Source organism: Paroedura picta, chromosome 4, assembly GCF_049243985.1.
Source record: "Paroedura picta isolate Pp20150507F chromosome 4, Ppicta_v3.0, whole genome shotgun sequence".
Classification (NCBI taxonomy): Eukaryota; Metazoa; Chordata; class Lepidosauria; order Squamata; family Gekkonidae; genus Paroedura; species Paroedura picta.
This window is the reverse complement of record NC_135372.1, coordinates 79,844,026-79,865,399: the sequence shown is the minus strand read 5'-3', so window position 1 is coordinate 79,865,399 and position 21,374 is coordinate 79,844,026. Positions and strand designations below refer to the sequence as shown.

Genomic DNA, 21,374 nt, shown 5'->3' with positions numbered 1-21,374 from the left:
AACTCAAAAAACGTCAGTTATAGGTAAACAACTTGTTTTTGCAGACACTGAAGAATGGCTTTAGCAAAAAAAAACGTAGGTCTTGCCAAAACCCTGGAACAGTGGCTTGTAGGATGGTCTACTGGCTGTTTTGCCAGCTAGCAGTAAAGCAAAATGAATGAAGACATCTACTCATTTATAATTTTATTTATATTTTGATTTATAGGCTGTCCCTCTCCTCATGAAAGAGGGATTGTGCCCCCTTTCCCTGTTACATAAAAAGAGAGGGATTCCTATAAAAGTCCGCTGTTCTGTTGAGATAGAAGGTCAGGGCCTTGTGTTTGCAGGACTCTTTTCACCTCCAAGTAACAATGTTTGAAGAACACTGGTAGAACTATGAGTTAGCTCAGATGAAAAGAACTGAGCACCTTTGACAAGAAAAGGGAGAGAGGCACAGAATCATCTAAGGTGGAGAGGAAGGGACCCGTTTGCAAATTGAGTAGCCCAATATGATCAGGGCGTGATCTTTCACATTTTCATTCCCTGTCGTCTTCTATGTCACAAATATCTTCTCTGCTGAGGAAGAGCTGATGTGGAGGTTGTTGAGACATATGGATTCTTTCCATGTATAAGACTCAAAGTAGCAGGTGCACCCCTTCACAAAGGTGCTGTGCTACGAGTTGTGATCTGTTTTTTCACTGTACTAGGTGATTGTACTCACAATCCTGCTATGTAGAGGCATCTTATGAGAAGCAAGAATATGCAGTACCTCAGGTAGTCCTGGCTGCATGTAGAGCTGTTGGAAAACTGCATTCATGTAACATGTGGCTCCACCATTCTTCAGTCCCACAAATCCTGAAACAGATCGACCATCTACAGGTGGGAGATACTGGAGGGTAGGGGAGGATATGAGCACAAGGGGAAAGAAACTGGCTTAATTTGCAGCACAGAAGATTGAATACAAGCATAAGCAAATATAAAATTCTATCCCAAACTGAAGATTTCTGGTTTAGACTTAAAATAGTCACTCCATATTGCTATATGCCATTATTGCAAGTCAGTATGATTAACCTATCTGTCATTTATTTATTATACAAACATGATTCCAGTGAATAATTCTACTTGCATCAAAGGAATTGCATACTTACATCAAACTCTTTGGAAAGAGCTGGATCAAGCTGGTGGTGCATAGAAAGTAGTTCTTTTGTAATAAGCTGAAGATTGGAAGGTGAGCTATCAGCCAACATTACAAGCACTTCATATGCTGCTAATCGACTATTCACCGTGCTGCATCTAGAAAGGGATAATAAAAAGCACCCATAAAAATGCTATAGTTGTTATTATTCCAATAAATCAGCGGTCCGCAACCTTTCAGCTGCCACGGACCGCTGCTCTGGAGAGTGGGGAGAGGGCGGCCTGGGGGCCCGCGCATGCGCGGCAGCCCCAGCGCAAACGCGCGTATGCGGACTGCTGCGCATGTGCGTTTGCGCCCGGCAGGGGCGCAAACACGTGTGCGCGGCAGTCCACGCATGCGCGTTTGCGCCGCCGCCATGCCGGCGGCCGCGGCTTCACCTCCTGGCCTCTCTGGGCCGCCAGCAAATCGGCCACCAAAGCGGGCGATTAGCTTGCGGCTCGGCAAGCTTCTCTTCCCTCCCCTGCCTGAAACAAGAAGCTTGCCAGGCCGCAAGCTAATCGGCCGCTTCGACGGCCGATTTACTCGCGGCCTGGCGAGCTTCTCACTTTGGCCAGGGGAGGGAAGAAGCCGCGGCCCGGCGTCAAGGCCTTCGCGGCCCGGCACTGGGCCACAGGCCGCAGGTTGGGGACCACTGCAATAAATGACCCACTTCCAGAAGTTCCTGAACATAACTAAGATCAAATTTAACATCTATCTGTGCAGATCAATTTTAAAACCATTGTTTCATCTGGCAGTCTACACGGGATCTACATATTTATCACTACATCAACATTTTTAGTAAATGGCAATTTTGAACAAAGGGATTAATGGAAAAAATGGGTTTAGATTTTTGATTTAAATCCTCAAAGTTCAGGAAATCAGTGTACATCTGAGCAACAGAAGGGGACCTCCTGGTATTGTGCTGAGTGAAACCCTAAACAAATTACACTTATGTCCATTGTGTGACTGGAGCTGAGCAGAAATTACTCATATTCTTTGTAATCCGTAGAGCAACAAAGGCTTGCTCTAGGTATACTGTGATGAGATGCTTGGATTGCTTCCACATGGATAATAAACATGAGATATGCCTTATAAACTCTAGGAAGGAATTCATGATTGGTCGCTTAATACCATCTAAAAAGCTAAATGACTTCAAATGTGAAAGCAACACCTCCTTGTAAAAGTTTAACACAGGGCCTATGGGAGCAATACAGAATTATAAATTAACCACACTTTCAATATGTTCCCTAGTAGACTCCTTAGGGACCATATGAGTTTTCTGCTACTTAATTTCCAGTTGTCTCAGGAAACAGCAATAACATTGATGTGTTCCTCCCTTCAGATGATGAAATGTTGGTGATATATTTAAACTTAAAATGAGACCTCAAATGGTTTTTATTATTGTCAATAAGCTGACAGTAAAAGCTCTAAGCACAAGCTTTAAATAAAGCTTCCTCCCCACAAGTCTGTAGATCTTGTTTACCCCCACAATAAACCAATACACTCTTTACTTGGGGTGAAAGTCTTGCTGAGTAACAGCAGCACTGCCAGCTTGAGAATGGCTGTTCAGAATAATTCGAGAGGCTCGGAAGAGGAAGTCATCTAATAACGGTTTGATTAAAGAAGAGCCTGTGAACACAACATACGGAAAATGGTTGTGAGCATTCTTGGGAGTGATCACTGTGTTCAGTGCCATGGCATATGAACTACTTATATACAGTTCCAATTAAAATCTCAGGAACCCATCAGTGCAGCTAAGAAAAGAACAGGAAAGGATTACAGAGAATGAAAACAGAACACAGTCAACAGCGTTCATTTGAAAGTGTTAATTTAGGTATATTTTAGGTTGGTTTATTTAAAAACAGGCTGTTATTGGCTTTAGAAACAGTAAATCAAAATGTAGGCTAAAACTATTCAATGCAATTATACTCATGGCATGATTTTACAGACAGCCTTTAAACCACAGACTATCCCAGGGTGCATGAGTCATGTTATTATCTGCAGGTGAGCAGTCTGGTTCAAAGATGTTCTTCATCAAAAGTAATACACAAAATCACAATATATCAGTCAATGTATTTGAAGAGACTTCATAGTTTGACAGATCTTCCCCTTCTTATGAACAAAAACCTGAAACATGTTAGAAAACACAAATGGACAGGTTCCTACAGCTGTAGTAAAAGGCAAAGTGTCAATGCCCCATGGCTGCTTCAAAAGAAATACACTGCTATGACAAAATTAAGACTTCAGCCTGAAACAATCGCTGATTTTTTATCTACTTCTGGATAAGGTGCAGTTCCTGGACCTTCAAGCTTCTTAACTCAGTAGTGCTTTTTACCCAAACCTTCTGGGAAGAAGGCTGTAACTTCTCTTTTGCTATCAACTTCTTTAAGTTACATAAGACTGCTACCAATAAGCCATCTTTCATTGGTAGGAAGTAGAGGGTGTGCAGTTGGCTAAACCAAAGTGGGAAAAAATATCAGTACTGAAATGATAAATAGCAACCCCCCGCCCAACCCCCCCCCAATCCCAAACAAACAAAAAACATACAATCCGACTAAATTAATACCTGAAATACCAATATGCTATTTTCTGGATATTAATTCAGATGGATTTTGAGAGGGTTTTTTGCCATTCTCCTGGCTACTGAAATGGCTGAGTCTGAAAACTCCTGACCACCAGATAGATGGAGTTAAGACATTTAAAAGCACCTTTAAATGCCTTGGACCAAGTCCTTTTAAATGTCTTGGAGTCAGAATTCACTCCAAGCCACAAAGTCATGGCTTGCAGTGAAATCTGAGTCCAAGGCATTTAAAGGGACCAAGATCCGTTTAAATGCCTTGAAGTCAATCAGTTCACTTGGAGCTGTGGCAGTTCAAGGCATTCAAAGGACCTCAGATACCAAATTGCTATTGGTATCAAGAAATATTGATATTTGGATGATATTTGGAGAGCCAGTTTGGTGTAGTGGTTAGGAGTGTGGACTTCTAATCTGGCATGCCAGGTTCGATTCTGCGCTCCCCCACATGCAGCCAGCTGGGTGACCTTGGGCTCACCACGGCACTGATAAAACTGTTCTGACCGAGCAGTGATATCAGCGCTCTCTCAGCCTCACCCACCCCACAGGGTGTCTGTTGTGGGGAGAGGAATGGGAAGGCGACTGTAAGCCGCTTTGAGCCTCCTTCGGGTAGGGAAAAGCGGCATATAAGAACCAATTCTTCTTCTTCTTCTTCAATACACACAAAAAATACTCTCTTTTTTACCCATCCCTAGTAAGACACTAAAGTCTACCAACAATGCAGAAGTCCCGATGGGCTGGGTCCTCCAGAATAAAAAGTGAATACATTTATAAGTTTTACAGCTAACGTCATTCATAACAAATGCCTGGGAAATAGTGAGCAAAAGATAACAGCAACAAACAAGCCTTTAATAGCATATAAAAGTACAATATAAAAAGAGAAAGTGCAAAAGGATCCACTGCTATACAGAGTAAACAAAGGCAGAAATAATGCTTTAGAGTAAGACAAGATACATCCATGATCTTTCATGGCAAGATATAAAAACTTCGCAATTGATTCAATTATATCAGGGTTCTGGGATGTCAAAAGAAACTGAATCTTAAATTAATCCGAGTGCAGTTCTTTTTTACACAGCAGTGAGTTAAGAAATTTAGCTCAGATCGAGAAATAAAACTGACAATGGAAAAAAACATGTGTAATTGATTCTATACATACAGCACTGTTCACAACAGGGGCACAACCTAGCTGAATGTGGGACCTGTTGAAATCTCCCATAGAGCACAGCAGAAGATAGAGCATTAGTTCTAGCTAACGTAAATGCTCTACGCTGTTGTGGGATGATTAGATGGTAGAAATACGCAGCTAGTGTGCAAAAGACAACAAATGATCCAAAATAATACATTGGTAACCTTGAAGATGTACCATGGAGTGGCTGCCTATACCGTCAAACATGACAACAGAAATCCTTTACCAAAAGCAAAGGAAAGGCTATGCTTTCTTCACTCTCCTGGTTTTCTAGGAGCTACACAAAGCTGAAATATTCAAGAGAGCTTTTCTACAGTGGTAATACAGTTAGATTGTAAACAGTGGTTCAGAAATATATTTAGCTACACAGAGGGAGGGTGGTCTATATTACTACTATACTAAATAGGATCCTGTAATGTAATTTTTGCACTGATTAATGCATGATGTTAATATTATGCTTGGCTTAAATTCTCTTTTCAGATTTCTGCTTGGTTCTACATGTCCACAATCTGAATCCTATTGCACTGTTTACTGGATATCTCATCCTGTTGACTGTACTGACTTCGTGTGATTTGCCTTGAGTCTCAGTAAAGGTGGACCATAAATAGTGTAAATAAATAAATTATGGTTTTTGCTGTTCCGCTACCAAATGAAAGGCTAAACTGACCTACTGCTTGTCCCAAACCCAAGCAACCCCAAGCAGTGATGAAGGAAGAAATGAGCATAAAGCTAATGTGTTGTAGAAGCCCATAACAGAAATATATATTTACCAAGCATTTCTTTCTCAGCCCCACACAGTGAGAGAAGAGTCTTAATGAGCCTCAAGTGGCCAGCCAATAAAACATTGTCAGCTTCACTGGTTTCATGCTCCGCTGCACGGACAGGTTCAAAGTTATCCAGCCATGTGATCTCATCCTCCAACATGGCGGCTGGGCTAATCTTTAGCTGTTCCATTTCTGAAGCTAAGGAATGAAAACAAGGGGAGAGAAATTCAGCCCACAGATACTATTGATAGAACAGCGCAAAGGAATCAGTTTATCATAATTAAAATGAGGTTAATCCTGTTTCATCTAAGAACAAATATCTAACATAAACTTAGCTCTACACTTTGAAAATGACATTAGTGAGAGCTTCATTATCATTACAAAGATATAACGCAGAACAACACCTGAAATTATTAATGCCAATACTATCGAACATGGCAACTTAGATTAGGGATGCTACCATGAAATGAAGCATTCAAGACATCTTTTCAAATAGTCCCATGATAGCTCAGTCTCCTGCACATTTTCACATGCTGTAAAAATACCTTGGAGCTGCCTTGTTAGACTACTACAGTTTTATAAAGCAGCATGAACTAGACAAGGCAGCTCTGTGGTATAATTTCCATCCCCAAGAGCAGTGTTACAAGCGGCTCCTGCACGCTTTTAACCTGACAAATATAGGAAATGTCACTCATCCGTTTTCTCATCAAGTAATCAGTCAAGGCAAGGAACAAATTATATGTTGTAAGAATATAAGAGCATAACTGTGCTAAATCACATCCATAGTCTATCTAGCCCAGCATCCTGTTTTATCCAGTGACCAATCAGATTCCCTTTGAAAGCCTACAAGTAGTAGAAGAAAAAGAATTTGTTTTAAATACCCTGGCTTTTCACTACAATGTGGAGTCTCAAAGTGGCTTACAATTGTCTTCCCCTTCTTTCCCCACAACAGACTTCCTGTGAGTTAGGAGGGGACAGAACAGAACTGCTCTTTGAGACCAGCACTATCAGGAGTGTGACTACCCCAAGGTCATCCAGTGGGCTGTATGCAGAGTAGCAGAGAATCAAACCCAGCTTGCCAGATTAGAAGCCACTGCTCTTTGCCACTACAACAAGCTGGCACAGAGGCCAAACCCCTATCTCCCCACCCACTTCCACCACTAGTAAAAATCAACTAAACAGCAGTTATAAATACACAGTTTAACATTGAAAGGGGGAAGAAAAAACAGCAGAAGCAAGATGAACTTAACTTCAAGCAAAATGATTTTTTTCCCTTTTGGACGACAACAACTTCCTCATCCTTCTCTGCAGGGGTGATTTACTTTAAGTTCTATTTCTGCATGTAGATTATTTTCTTACATATTTTACTTACATGTGAGGTCATCCAATAACTGGCATCTAAGATCAAAGTACTCTGTACACTGAGACAAAAGTCTAAAAACAGAATTAGGTCGTTAATATTGAGAAGAGGATTTCCTAAAAAATCATTAGAATTATTTTGCAGAAAGTTATTTTCATAATTTTGATCCAGCTATTTAAACACATGCACTTTTTTTGCTGTGAACTAACTGTCAGGAACATTAGCATTTTTATTTCAACCCTGCAATACCATGCTGCTCATAAGAACAATGGTGCTAAGCCATTAATAATATGCAGAGCAGCTTAAAATGCTTCAATAAAAGCATGTTTAGGATTCACTGCTTATATTAAATACTGAACTTCTCAACCAAGAATTGCCAATCATTCCACATTTATTACTACATATACTGAAATTCTTATGTAAGAGAAAAAATGCTGAAGTTTATAGATTGGGCTGCAAGTTTTAAATTAGTGGTTCTCAGCCTTGGGGTCCTGATCCCAAGTGGGGTCACTTGGACAGGTTGGTGGTGGCGACGGCAATGGCAGCAGGGGTGGAGCTATGGCACTGGCCGCCTCCACGCCACCTCCAGATGGTTAACCGCCTGCGCGCGCACTGCCCCCACCACTGCCACCGTTGGGGTAGTGGTATTATGGTGGTTGAGAACCGCTGCTTTAAATAATGAAGAATTTAGTCTGAACAAATTATTCTATTTGTGTATTTTCTACAACTAAATCCAAAAGCAAATGACTAGAGCAAAATATCTGCATCTAATATTTGGCTATGCTAGACCTTCAGCTGTTTGTCTCATCTTATTATTTTCCCTGGACACATCAACATCCCAAAACTTGCTATAAATGTTATCAATCTCATTGAATCCTATGAAAACACCCACAAGGGGCCTAAACATAACCCAATCCTGATTGTCATATTTTCTTCATTTCCTGATCTTATCTGAAGTATGCATTTATTATTATTTTTTAATTCTTACATGCTCTATGGAAAAAACATGCCTCCAACTTGCCTCTGGTTAATTCCTCTCATGATACTGGTAGGTGACCAAAGGGGCAACTGAGCAGTAAGGATGACACTCAAGAGAAACTGGTTTGGTTTCTGGACATCTGGGTGACTGGAGGTATCTGTCTGACTGAGAGTATACAACTGGTCACAGGCAACACGACGAATCTGGAACAGAGCAGGAGCACCCAAAATGTGTTTTTTCTTGTGTAATTAACAGGACATATTAAGGATGTGAAATATTATTATTATTACTATTATTATTACTTTTATTATTACTATTATTATTCAATTTATTTCCCGCCACTCCCTTACGGCTCATGGCGGGTTACAGTGTCTTTAAAACCCCATTAAAATCCCATTAAAAGACATAAAACATGGAACACAGCATATAAACAAGAAAACTCTGCAAGAAAACTCTTTTAATTATAGTTGCAAACTACTCACTTCAGCACTTGGAGAGCCAAGCAAGATGTCTATGATAAAGTCAGCAACACAGGGAAGATTGTAGAAAGATCCTGAAAAAAATATCCTAGGTTGTTAATTTGTTAAACAATACAGCAGAAATTAACGTGGCTTGTGTTTAAGACATTTTGTCTTAAAATACTAATATAACAGCATTACAGAAAATACATATAAATATCTATTCTGAAAGCAGGGACAGGTGGACAGCACATCAAAGAACTGGGCATTTGCACTGAAACAGAAAGTGATAATAATATTAAGGGAAGACTTCTCTAGAGCATACCAATTAACCAGTCTGCCCCATACCTACCCAGCTGCTGGCTGCGAAGCTGCAGGCATGTGACTAAGAGAGACAAGGCCTCACCAGCGATCAGGGCATCTTTGGTGGATACAGAACGTTGCCTCACACAGATCCCAGCATGCAGAGCAGTTGGCTCTCCTTCACTTCCTGAACTGCAATTGCTTCCTATAAAGTAAGTGTAACCAGTAAGTGAATGGATTTTTTCAAAGCTTCTCAAGGGTTAGATTAACATAGATCTCTCAAGTGAGGACTGGCTAGCAACAGGCATTTAAAAAAGACTTTGAATACCACATTATTTAAGAGGCCAGTGAGCAAACCGGTTCTTTTGATTCACTCAAGGATGTGGAGTACCTGAGCTACTAAGCCGGTTACGAATTCCAGCAGGGAAGAGTGTGTTACTTTCTTTTATTGGCTGGCTGCTTCCCACTAGGTCAAGCCGTCCTGCAGCAGCAGCCCACGAGAGACGCATGAAACAAGCCACTGTGGAAGTAAAGTCATTTGCTTCCATGGTCTGAAAGGAAAGGAAATTTCTTGTTAATTAAAAACATTTAACTTGCAGCTTCCACCAAATCCAATGAGCATGAATGGAAGCAGAAGGGTGGTATACTTGTAATATTTTTATCCCCTTTATCAACTTAAGATTTGCAAGGAGGTCCTGTTCCCAGGGCTGGGAGAACTCCCCAGGTCGCGGCTGAGTTGCCACGGCGTGCCAGCCCCCGGGAAGCCTTCGCCCTGTGAAGGCTTCCCCAGCGGAGGGGCGCCTAGTGCCCATTTTATTTCTGTATAAAATGGGCTTGATTTTTAGTATACATATACATACATGAGCCTCTTCTGGTGCAGAGTGGTAAGGCAGCAGTCATGCAGTCTGAAAGCTCTGCCCATGAGGCTGGGAGTTCTATCCCAGCAGCCGGCTTAAGGTTGACTCAGCCTTCCATCCTTCCGAGGTCGGTAAAATGAGTACCCAGCTTGCTGGGGGGTAAACGGCAATGACTGGGGAAGGCCCTGGCAAACCACCCCGTATTGAGTCTGCCATGAAAATGCTAGAGGGTGTCACCCCAAGGGTCTGACATGACCCGGTGCTTGCACAGGGGATACATTTACCTTTTTATACATACATATCTTTAAACGTCCCGCGGCGTGGGGAGCCGTGAACTAAATAAAGCAGTAAGGGCTGGTGGGGAGGAGTTAGGGCGGGCTCTGTCTGAGATAAAAACTCAGAGGAGCGAATCAGGAGCCGCAAAGCCGCACTTGGCACTCCAGGGCCAAGTGTCCAATTGGGAGGTGCGCAAAGCGCCCCTCCCTATTGGACACTTGGCCCGTCTCCCAAACGCCGTGCCTCCAACTCTGCAGTCCTCCCGAGCCGCCGTCCTCGCCGGATGGCCGCCAGGGAAGACGCTCACCCTACGCTGCTCGAGTCGGGGGAAAATCCTTCCCCTCCGCCCGGCGCCTGCCCTTGCACACCGATGCGCCCATCCCCGCCCTTCCCACCCCACCCCAGAGTCCCTCGCCGCCCGACAGCGCCCGCGACCTTCCCACACTTCCCACTTGCCTCTTCGTCGCTTCACCGCCTCTCCGACCCGTTCCACAGCGCTGCTGCGTCAAGCCCCCGAGCTCCTGCCACCGCTTCCCTGCTGCCACATCTCCCGAGGCCCTTTGGCGCCGCCGCCGACGCGGCCAGGCCCGGCTCTCCATGAGGCCGCCAGCGACAAACAGGCCATTGCCCATCCGCTCCGCGGCCAGCTCCCTACCCACGCGTCGACAAATGGCCCCAAAATGGCCGCTGAGACAGCGGGCCCGCCGCCCCCGCGAAACCACCGCCGAGAAAACTCCTACCCTCCCCAGACGCGCCGCGCCTCGCCGGGAAGCTTCCATTCTTCCTGCCCTCTCCGGCAACTTCGCTGCGTCACCAGCCAGCCACCACGCGGCAAGATGGCCGTCGCGACAACGAGGCCGCCGCCGAGCCACTCCGCGGTAAGTTCCCCCAAACATCGCCAGCCGCCCTCTACGCTGACCCGGCCACAGCCCGTCCCCCACCCCGCCGCTCCGACGACAGCGCGGCACGCCGTACTTGCCGCCCACACGAGACTACATGGCCGCCCAACGAGGAGATCCGAGGAGCTTGTCCCCCGTGAGTAACACCCCACTAGCCGGCCCCAGCCCTGCTGCGCCACCAGACCGCTCCATCCCTGTCTGCTGCCTGCCTCCCCGCCCACACAGAACCCTGTAGGAGTCCCCCAGAGGAAGGCTGAGCCCTTCTAGCACCCATTTTATTTTCATATAAAATGGGCTTTTAATCTAGTATATATAAAATATTACTTTTAATCTAGTATATATATATATATTACTTATCTCCCTCCCAATTGGCAAAGCCCTTGCAGGCCTATCGCAAACCCGCAGGGTTGAGAAAGCCTGGTATACGCCGTTAAGAAAGCCTAGCATACTTGCTTGAGGTAGCTCAAAATCAAATAACAGTAAAGTAAGCCAAAGCAAACAAGAAAGCAAACAGCCACACAAGTCACTAGGTATGAAGAAAAAAGGTCAAGAAAGGCTCATGGTGCAAAAAGTTTTCTTCTGGGAAATGTGTTCATTTTTGATAAATCACTGGAAGACTATTTGGGTGGAGAAGTTGGGAATTTTTTGGAGGTTTAAAAACTGAGTAATAAAGTAATTTTACCTATTTTGCACCATTGGCCTTGGCCTATTTTTTTCATACAATATTAAACCATATTCAGCAACCTAAAGTGGTACCTGTCATGCATGTACCCTTCTCAGGCCCCCCTTGACTCTCTCCGGTGAGTGACCAAAAACACTAATCCATGTGTATTTGTGTATATCCCTTTAGGGAAATGCATTTTCTCCCTAACCCCCTCCCCAATGCTTAAGGGTCCTCTTTCAGAGGCTGCCACTAATTACAGCCCCTTTCTTTTTGATACACTTTAGTACCCCGGTGCCCTGATGACCTAGAAGTGGATGAGTATGTGTGGGAGAACAGACCTCCCAATCCTATCAACCTGTCTCTCTAGCTTGGCTAGGCCTTGTTATTCTTCCAGGAGAAACTATGATTTATTTAATTTATTTATTTGGTGATTTATATACTGCCCTGTTCAGGGAACTGACTCAGGGCTCCAGTCTTGGTACAAGCTTAATTTCCCTCCTCCCCGCAAGTCTATGCTGCCAAGCCAGGCTGACAGTTTTAACCTTTGTCACCAGTTTGGGAGTGTCTCTGAGTACACAATGATGCCCTTGTAGCTTGGCTAAACTTTTCCTGTCAATCCAATAGCAATCATAAATCTCAGTATCACAATATGAAGTGCTTAGGATATCTTGGGGAGGGGAGGCAGCATGGTACAGTCCACTCTCGCCAGATCTTGGAAGCTAAGTGAAGTTGATAGTTGGATGGAAGAATGCCAAGGGACACTGCCTAAGAAGGCAATGGCAAAGCTCTGTTTCTCAGCTGCCTTGATAGCCCCATACTGGTGTCAACATACATTGGTTGTGACTTGAAGGTACTTAAGTATGTAGGATGTCTGAGCTGAACATTTCAAACCATCCATTTTAGCTCTTAGATATTTTTAACCACATGGCAGTTTTGGGTTCCCTAATTCATCTTTTTTCCCCAAGGTCATCCATCACCCCAAAATGCTCTCTTTTTTCTCTGAAGTAATCTGAGGCTTTCCTAAATTACCCTTCATCTCTCACATGAGGTTATATTATATTAATCCTTATTTCCTGTACATTATCTACAGCAGTGGTCCCCAACCTTTCTGAGGTTGGGGACCGGCAGAGCATTGGGGCGCGGCCCGCGGCCCATGCGGGCCGCACCCGCGGGCCGCGCCCACACAACGGGCCGCGCCCACGCATCGGGCCGCGCCCACACGGGCGCAGCCGGCCCTGATTCCCTCTCCCCGCCCTCCCGCAGTAAGAAGCTTCCCAGGCCGCAAGCTTCCCAGCTTGCGGCCTGGGAAGTTTTTTACTGCGGGGGGGGGGGGCAGGGAGAGGGAGCCGCGGCCCGGCGCCATGACCTTCTCGGCCTGGCACCGGGCCGCGGCCCGCAGGTTGGGGACCACTGATCTACAGCAGTCTTTCACAACTTTTTTACTGTTGAAAAACCCCTGAAACATTCGTCAGGCTTTAAGAAACCGCAGAAATGGTGCAATGGTGCATAATATGGATAAGAAGCATAGCTATGTACATGCCTATCTGGTGCCCCTCCCTTTTCCACCCCCTCCAGGCCCATAACTGGCCATTTTGAGAGGGAGAGCAGGTAAACGTGACTATATATGGCCATCTCACCCAATACACATTTAACAAATTTAAAAGGATATTAAAAATTAATTAACTTTCAACCGTTCAGGAAACTCTTCCAGGGACATCAAGTATTCATATAACGGTCCTGAGACTAGAAAGAGGCCATAAGACAGTAGATACCAGTCAAGGGGAAGGGGCTTCCAAATGTGGGGTGTCACCACTGAAAATGCCCTCTCTTTGTTAGCTACCAGTGTCACCTCTGCAAGCAGGGATCAAGAAGAAAATCTTCACTTGCAGGCTAAACCATGTGGGAGGATGTGATCCTTCAAATACCTTAGTTCCATTTCACATTGTACCTTAAATATATGAAAATTATGCCCAGAAAACCCAAAACTATTAGGGCAGATTCCTCTGTCCAATACCTGACAAAGTCTGGCGGCCAGGTTTTGAAAACGGGAAAATAAGTGGGCTGCACCAGTCACCAAGACTAAAGAAAGCAAGGTCATATATTGATGGTGGAAGTGGGAAAATGGAAATCATGTGTATACTAAAAAAGCTTTTATGCATTTCACATGCAGCTTTGTTAGCGGATCTGAAACATGCTGTAAAAGAAACAGTAATAAATTATTAAAAGAATCAAAATACAAGATACTAAAGACACATTAGAAGAAACTAATGAATGAGCGTGAAGCAGCATGCTTATTGCATAAAGGTTTACTCAGATACACAATACCACAGAAACTCAGCCTTGCCAGATTCTAAACCAGTTGTTTTCTGACCATTTCCTAAGGCAATCCCACGTACAATGCATTATAACACTTCATCAGGGCCAGATATTGCTTTTCAAGGAAGGGCCATAACAGATGTAGCATGCCAGAGGGAACCTAAGTCTCTAACCTCAGGCTAGAATCTAGCAGCACTCCCAAAATTGCAAACCTATTCCTTCTTGGAGAACTGCAATCCTGCCCCTTCCCTTCCAACATAGGCTGACTTCTCAATCCAAGAGAATTTTTGCAGACCAAAGCACCTCAGACTCTTCTGAACGAAGCTTCATTTTACTAGCTCTCATCCATCCCATTACCTTAACTAGTCATCTGTTCAGGACTTCCACAGAGCCACCTAACTCAGCTATTTAGAGAAACAGACCTGGGTGTCATCCGAATATTGCTGGCACTTAATTACATAGACTCTTGCTCCCAGCAGGTTCATGTAGATGTTGAGCTGAATGTGCCCCAAGAGAACCCTGCACAACCCAACAGCACAATTACATGTGACCTAGTAGCAGTCTTTCAGCAGCACCTTCTGAAGAATAACAGAAGAACTGTCAAACCTCAGCAGCCCCTACTCCCAAACCAGCCAGCCTCCTGAGGACACCATGTTTGTGAGGTCCAGGAGATTCATAGGCATACTTTCCTGGCAAAGTTGGTCAGTGAAATGAGTGGTTGTGGGACAGAAGTTCCACAGAGCCAGCTGGGTGTAGTGGTTAGGAGCGCTGACTTATAATCTGGCGAGCTGGGTTTGATTCTCCACTCCCCCACATACAGCCAGCTGGGTGTTCTTGGGTTTGCCACAGCACTGATAAAAGCTGCTCTGACTAAACAGTCATCATCATCATCATCATCTCCTCCTCCTCCTTCATAGGTGAGAAACCATCAGTAGCTAGAACCTTGCCTCAGCAGGAGGGAGAACTTTGAGTAGGCGTCAGCAAAACAGTTGGGTATGCTCACATAGGATCAGGTGGTTCTTCAGATAACTTCATCTCCCCATTGTTTACCAATGAATCAGCACTTGGAATTATATCCACTAAACCTGGAACTGAAGTATTGAAGAAACTGCTTTCCAGCTTGCATTTTTATTCTCAACCAGTTGAAGTTCCCTAATCATCTAATTCTATGTTCAGAGGGATTCTTAAAGAGTGCCCCTATGGTCACATCAAGGGCCACACTTAGTCTCACACCCACACTTTTATAAGAAATACAAGAACTCTCTCCTTGCTATCACATTGCAGTACTTACTTGTATGGCAACCCGTGCAGCAGGAATGATCTCCTCCACTCTGATAGAAGACCTGTCTGAAACAGACAGCTGCCGGTAGGAGGACTTCTCTGGGGTTCCACAAATTGACATCTGTCTGGTAGACTGTCGGCTTATGTTTCGGAATGGGCGTGAAGACAGTGCTTCTACCCCACATTTAGACAGATCTTCATCAAGTAAGGTAGGCATTGTTTGCCCAACAAGCAAAAACCTGAACATAAAAGCATGAAATGCTGTTTTGAACAATGAAATTAATTGCATATATAAATACAAAGAGAAAAGTATAAGTTTATTACTACCACATGTCTACCTTTGTCTGTCACTTACCTTGCCAGCTGGAGACAGATGGAATAAACTCCCTGTCTGGTTTCATAGTCTACTTCTGAGGGGATGGAGTCTCTCTGCATAACATTCACCACCAAGCTGGAAAATATGCACTCATTTTACCTAGGATATTTTCAAGATAGTCTTTCCCCTTGCCCATGATGACTCTTTGAGGTAAATCTAGCAGGCTAGTGTCTGTTAACTCAAGACTTTTCATGCAAGCAAAAATGAAAACTGATACTTGAAAGCCACAGTTCAAAAGATTCAAGACTCATACACAGTTACTTTTATCAATAGGATGATACACTCAGCCTCATAGCACAACCTGGCTATTCCCAGTATAGATCTTGAGGACAATGATACATAAGTATTTATTCTTACATTTTTATACTACATTCCATCCTGTGTGGTCTAGAACAGGGGTAGTCAACGTTTGCTGGCAGGGGCTCATGGGAATTGTAGTCTATAAACATCTGGAGGACCACAGGTTGACTACTCCTGGTCTAGAAGAATACATCCTTTCCATGGTGCCTCTATATATTTGTAAATCGACCTAGTGGGTGGAGCGTGTCCGGCCTGCGGAGACTGTCTGGACTCAAATCCGGCCCAATTACAATTGAGCCGGCCCCTACAGTGACTGCCCTCCCTAGGTTGCCGTTCACTTTTCCAGCAGCCTGGCCAGACGAGCCTGGTTGCCAGGGCTGATGCATGTGTGGCTCTCTGCTGCTCCAAAGGTGGCGGCGACAGTAACGGCTGGGAGGAGGTGGCGATGCCTAGGGGCAGATTAGGAGGCGGCTGCAGAGCTGCCGGGGAGGGGGCGGCAGTGGTGGAGAGCGGCTGGCCCCAAAGCAGCACATAAGGTTGCGGCAGCATCTGCGCACATCACACGACAGAGACGGAAAACCCTGCAAAGAGCCTCTGGCCACGTTGCAAGGGATGTAATGGTGGGGGAGCCATTTTGCTACAGGTAATGGGGCAGGCGGTGCAAGCCGGCCCAGGGCCCGCCAGCCCTGAAGCCAACCCGTGCTCCACCCTCTGCCTTGGGAGGGGGGAACACCAGCCCTCTCCGCCCCTTGACATCGCTGCCTCCCCCCCACAACCACTGTCCTGCTAGCACCTGCTGCATTTCAGCCTGCAGCGGGCTTTCTACTAATCTGAAATAACAAAGTATATGTCTGGGTAGTTGGCTAATTTTTTGATAATTAACTCCTAGCTGTCTCTGAATTAGGAAACCTATATAGTTATGGTTCTTAAATGGACCACCTGATGTGACCTGGATAGTGTTTTCATATTCCAAACATTCTGTCATGGAATTCTATTTTTGAACTGAGTCAAAGATCTTAGAAAGCAAATGGAGGTGTTATCTGACTTGTTTCAAACATGCCTTTTCCTGAAAAAATCTTGTCAGATTTTGGGTATGCTCCTTATATGAGACACACCCCAAAAATCCTTCTTGTAAAAATTTATGTTATATGGGTATGTGTCAGCAAACTTAAAGAGGGAATATTATCTAGTATGATGATTGAAATGGATTTTTGCTGTCACCATAATATCTACAATAGCTCTTCAAATATTTTTCTATAAGTCTAACTCACAGAATTTAATTTTCTTTGAGATGCGAATGCTTAATCATACATTACTAGAAAATGCCAAGGGATTGTTCAGTTGATAAATTTTCAAAGGACTAACCTCAATCCACCTGCTCTGAGAAAATTTTCACAAAAAGATTTGGCACAATTTCTTGCCATTTCATCATCTGCTGTAGGCATTAGTTTGGAACTTAGGACCTGAAAAGAACAAAACAAATGTAAGAGAAGTTGCATGTTCTTTTAAGTTAGGCCAGTGGTTCTCAACCTGGGGGTCAGGAACCCTTTGGGGGTTGAACGACCCTTTCAGAGGTTGTGGCAGGGTGAGCAGCTTGGTTGGGGGGGGGTTGACGGGGGACACTGCCACTGTTGCCGCTCCTCCTGAAGGCACCCGCCAATTTATATACAATCATGAACAATGAATCTTCATGCCATTGGTCAGTTTTGGTTTGATTTCTGTGAAAGAAAACATGCATAATTTTATGATTGGGGGTCACCACAACATTAGGAACTGTATTAAAGGGTTGCGGCATTAGGTAATCAGCAATGCCCCCCCTCTTTGAAGGGCACACCATAGTTCTCTGTCAGGTGCATAACAATTCATACTATCCTCTAAGAGTGGCACCTTAAAGAATCATGAAGTTCCTGCAAAGTGTATTTTAAAAGTCAGTAGAAATCTCTTCCGTTTTATGGAAGTAGTTATAAGAAATCTTAATAGAGAAAAAAAGATTAGTATAAGGGATTACAAGATGGTAAGATGGTGGGAACTGAGTAGTTGAAAAACAAATGTTTCTGCAGGAGGGAAATATGTAACCAAGGAAGAAATTAAAACAGGAGTACGCACATGGCAGCCACATGGAAGTCAGGTGGGCTTTGAAACAGAATCCCTCTTATTGGACTCACTTTTCCCTGCCTATGTTACTGAATCTAGACATCTACATGCCAGATACTCAGCAAAAACTGGGCTACTACTACTGCCAATCATAGTAAGAACCATGCATACATTTTCTTTTACTTAAAAACAAGTGTACCATCCACACAGACCTACTCTTACCTCAAGATTATAGAGCACTCTAAAAGTAGACATTCCTGGAGCAAAAGACCTAAAGAGGCTTTCAAGTATAGAACTAGCACTAGGCTGGTGTTGATGCTTTGTAGAGAGTGATGGGGATTTTGAAGACTGGGAATTTGTTTCAGGCAGTAAAGTTTTCTGAAAAGAGAATTTAGAAAGAACCATGAATGGCAAGCATTTTAAGGCTGCAAGCATTTCCAGGAATCCTCAGTTTTCCAAATCATGCAACTGACCAGTAAAACAGTTTATTAGTACCTATAAAATGCCATTAATCTTTTTCTGAACCCTAAAGCAGTTCAGCAGAATTTTGATTAAATATAACCTAAACCTGTATCTCATTCCCCCATCCCCCCAAATTAAGTTTAGACTGACTGAATAAACTCCCTATCCTTTCATGGATGTTCTAAGCTGATCCTACATTGAGCAGGGGGTTGGACTAGATGACCATTTCAACTGTATGATTCTAATCCAGATAGATTTTATGCAGCTTGGAAGTGGATCAGGCAGTTTTTTAAGTAACTGTCTACTTAGAGTGAAAAACAAAACATGCAGCAACAGTGGTATACCACTGAATAGTATACCAAGCTGCTCAAAATATCCAATAATGATCACCAAAGAAAGCATAAAATATATGCTACCCATTTTTAAACTAAAAAGTTATGTACTTTAAGAGTACATTGTCCGAGATTAAAAATAATCAGTATTTCTAACTCACATTTTATTTATTTTATTACATGTTCATAATTGCCCGCCCTTGTGGCTCATGGAAGTTTACAGCTCCCAATTTGCTGTGACAATTGCAAGAAGTATTTAACAGTTATAAACTCGTAACATTCTCAACATTGCAATATTAAACCTTATGACTGTGTAACTGCATAACATACAACCATTAACTGTACAACTGTAAATGCAACCTTTACAGGGTGTGTAGCCAGATCAGGAGTCGACCTGATTGGGTGCAGTTGGTAGTGGAGGGGGGGGGGCTTCTGGGGGCTCTAGCTGTTGGTGTTTCTTTGATCTCAACCAAAAATGACTACACTCCACAAAACCACAAAGCTATCTATGCTCATACGGCTACAGTAGGAATGACTAGAATCAGCATTGTTCATATTATAGAGGGAAATGGGGCTTTGTTTCCATGTACTAGTTCTGTGGATGCAGTGAATGAAAGTCACCTTCTATAACCTTTCCCACTATATTCCCCAGAATCTGCATAGGATCCCTGGCCCTAAACAGATCAGATTAGCCTTGAACACAGCAATGCCCTTTTGGCCCTGGCTTTGGCCTGCTGGAATGCTTAAAGGCCTAAAAAAATCTGATCAGTTAGCTTCCCTGTCAGAATCCACTGATGAACTCAGATGGCCATCTTATGATCCTCTCTTTCCCGACAGAAGAGTGGGCAACTAGTTCAACTCCTGTTTTAAGAGTTACAACTTAACATATTTATTTTAAACCTAAATTTTTGTATTATTTTTATTACTTCTACTGTAATCTTCCCTGTGTCCCAAGAGATAGGGTGGAATAATAAATAAATACATGCAGTCTGATTAAAAAGCCCAGAATTGTAGTTTCAGCTGAGGTCACTAAGAAAGTCCGATACCAGTTTGTCAATATATTATATGTACAGCTCTATCTCTCTGCTTTTACATGATGACTGTAAACAATAACATGATAGCAAGGGGTGACAGATTCTGTAGCATCTTTTAAAACTACATGAACAAAATATTTGGTTGTGCTAACACTGCACTATTTTCCTGCCCTAGTTGTGGTGAAGATAAGCACATTAGTCATGCTGTGTGGGTCCCTATAAGGAAAGAATTTCTGTGTTGAGCAAAGCACTTTATATTTTCCAATATTAACATACAACACGGCTCACAATATTAAAAATGCATTTGTTAGCTAGTGATTGTTCACATTTGACTGCAATATATTTAGAGTTTTAGTAGTTTTCTTTTTCAAATTTTGGTTATCAAATTATTTTAGTTAGCTGTAATTCCAACCATCCAGGTCATTTAGGTAGGACATTAATTGAAACCTTAGGTTTCAATTTAACTGCAAAATATCAGTATATCTAGACAACCCTGATTTTATATGGGCCACCTGAAATAGCAGCATAAGAAATACCTTTCGTCCTAAAGAATCTAACTGATCAAGAGCTTCTTGAATAGCTGGATCAGTTGGAATCAACAAAAGAAGCCGCCTTACTCTCAGAGTTATCCTAGAGAGTGAGATGCAAAAGGAGACAGAACACATTAGTTATCACTGGAATGTAATCTGTACTTTCATAAATACCTAGTCAAATGTAAAACTAGTTTGACTCTGCAGTGTTAACACATTGCTTACCTTTGCTCCTCTAGGTTAGCGAGCTGATAAAGCATGTCAAATACATTACACACCAGAGCCATTACCACCCCAGGGAGGGATTTTTCCTGAGGATTAAGAGCACACACAATTAGTTTCCCCCCTTGAAACCTCTTAAGTGATTTATACTATTTTCTATTTTTAAGCAAGCAACCTAAATATAAAATCTGGACTCAGAATATCATCTGTTTCTAGAACTCTTGTTTATCATTTTCCTTGTGCATACACAGCTCTGTCAAATTCTGACAAAGTAGTTAAAGAGTTTCACACTGTCAAATACATTTTATACACTTCATAGCACATGACAGAATCCACAAATGCTTATATTTTGGAATGCTCAGCTATGTCAGCGGGCATGATTAAGCGGGAGCTGCATATCAGCAGTCCCAAATCTAATTTGAAAAGATGGGCTCATTTAAAAAATGTCTTTTTACAGTTGACCATATAAAATGATTAAAGTACATTTATCAAAAGACTACATGTGGCGAAGGTCAAATAGAGACAGCTGAACATGTCCTATTTGAGTGTGGACTCTATCGTCACCTCATGGTGAGCAGGTGACCTCATTGCTTGCCCCAGAGGTCTGAGGAAACAGTGACTTAAGCCACTACTGTCAGACACAAATAAAGACCTAACAAAACGTATTGCTAAATTTGCTTGGGTAGCTATAAAAATAAGGCAGAGCTGGGCCAACCCTATTCCCTAATACTTTTACACTGGATCCATATATAATTGTTCTTATTTCTTAGTTTTTATCCATTTATGATTCATTTTATATGTGTAATCTTATATTTTCTACTGGCTGGTCTATGACCGTAAATAAAATTGATATTGATATTGACTACATGAATCCTAGTCTAAGCAAACGAAAACAAAAGGTTGTGTGTTTGCCCTTCCTACACACTTTGCCAAAGATCTTAGCTCAGGAGTAC

The 21,374-nt window shown here is 43.1% G+C and overlaps 1 protein-coding gene across 3 annotated transcripts in view; it reads right to left on the bottom strand.

The window, feature by feature from the left end:
• Window positions 1-21,374, bottom strand: part of USP24 (ubiquitin specific peptidase 24) — a 95,744-nt gene that overhangs the window by 28,473 nt on the left and 45,897 nt on the right. For all 3 annotated transcript variants that reach the window (XM_077333607.1, XM_077333606.1, XM_077333605.1), the window contains exons 28-42: window positions 20,425-20,510; window positions 20,206-20,299; window positions 18,064-18,219; window positions 17,113-17,210; window positions 15,427-15,522; window positions 15,082-15,310; window positions 9,170-9,329; window positions 8,828-8,983; window positions 8,500-8,570; window positions 8,060-8,220; window positions 7,051-7,112; window positions 5,685-5,876; window positions 2,665-2,782; window positions 1,128-1,272; window positions 749-868 (exon numbers count right to left, since the gene is read on the bottom strand). In XM_077333607.1, coding sequence (XP_077189722.1) covers window positions 749-868; window positions 1,128-1,272; window positions 2,665-2,782; window positions 5,685-5,876; window positions 7,051-7,112; window positions 8,060-8,220; window positions 8,500-8,570; window positions 8,828-8,983; window positions 9,170-9,329; window positions 15,082-15,310; window positions 15,427-15,522; window positions 17,113-17,210; window positions 18,064-18,219; window positions 20,206-20,299; window positions 20,425-20,510 — 1,944 coding nt within the window. The remainder of the gene's footprint in view (window positions 1-748; window positions 869-1,127; window positions 1,273-2,664; window positions 2,783-5,684; window positions 5,877-7,050; window positions 7,113-8,059; window positions 8,221-8,499; window positions 8,571-8,827; window positions 8,984-9,169; window positions 9,330-15,081; window positions 15,311-15,426; window positions 15,523-17,112; window positions 17,211-18,063; window positions 18,220-20,205; window positions 20,300-20,424; window positions 20,511-21,374) is intronic.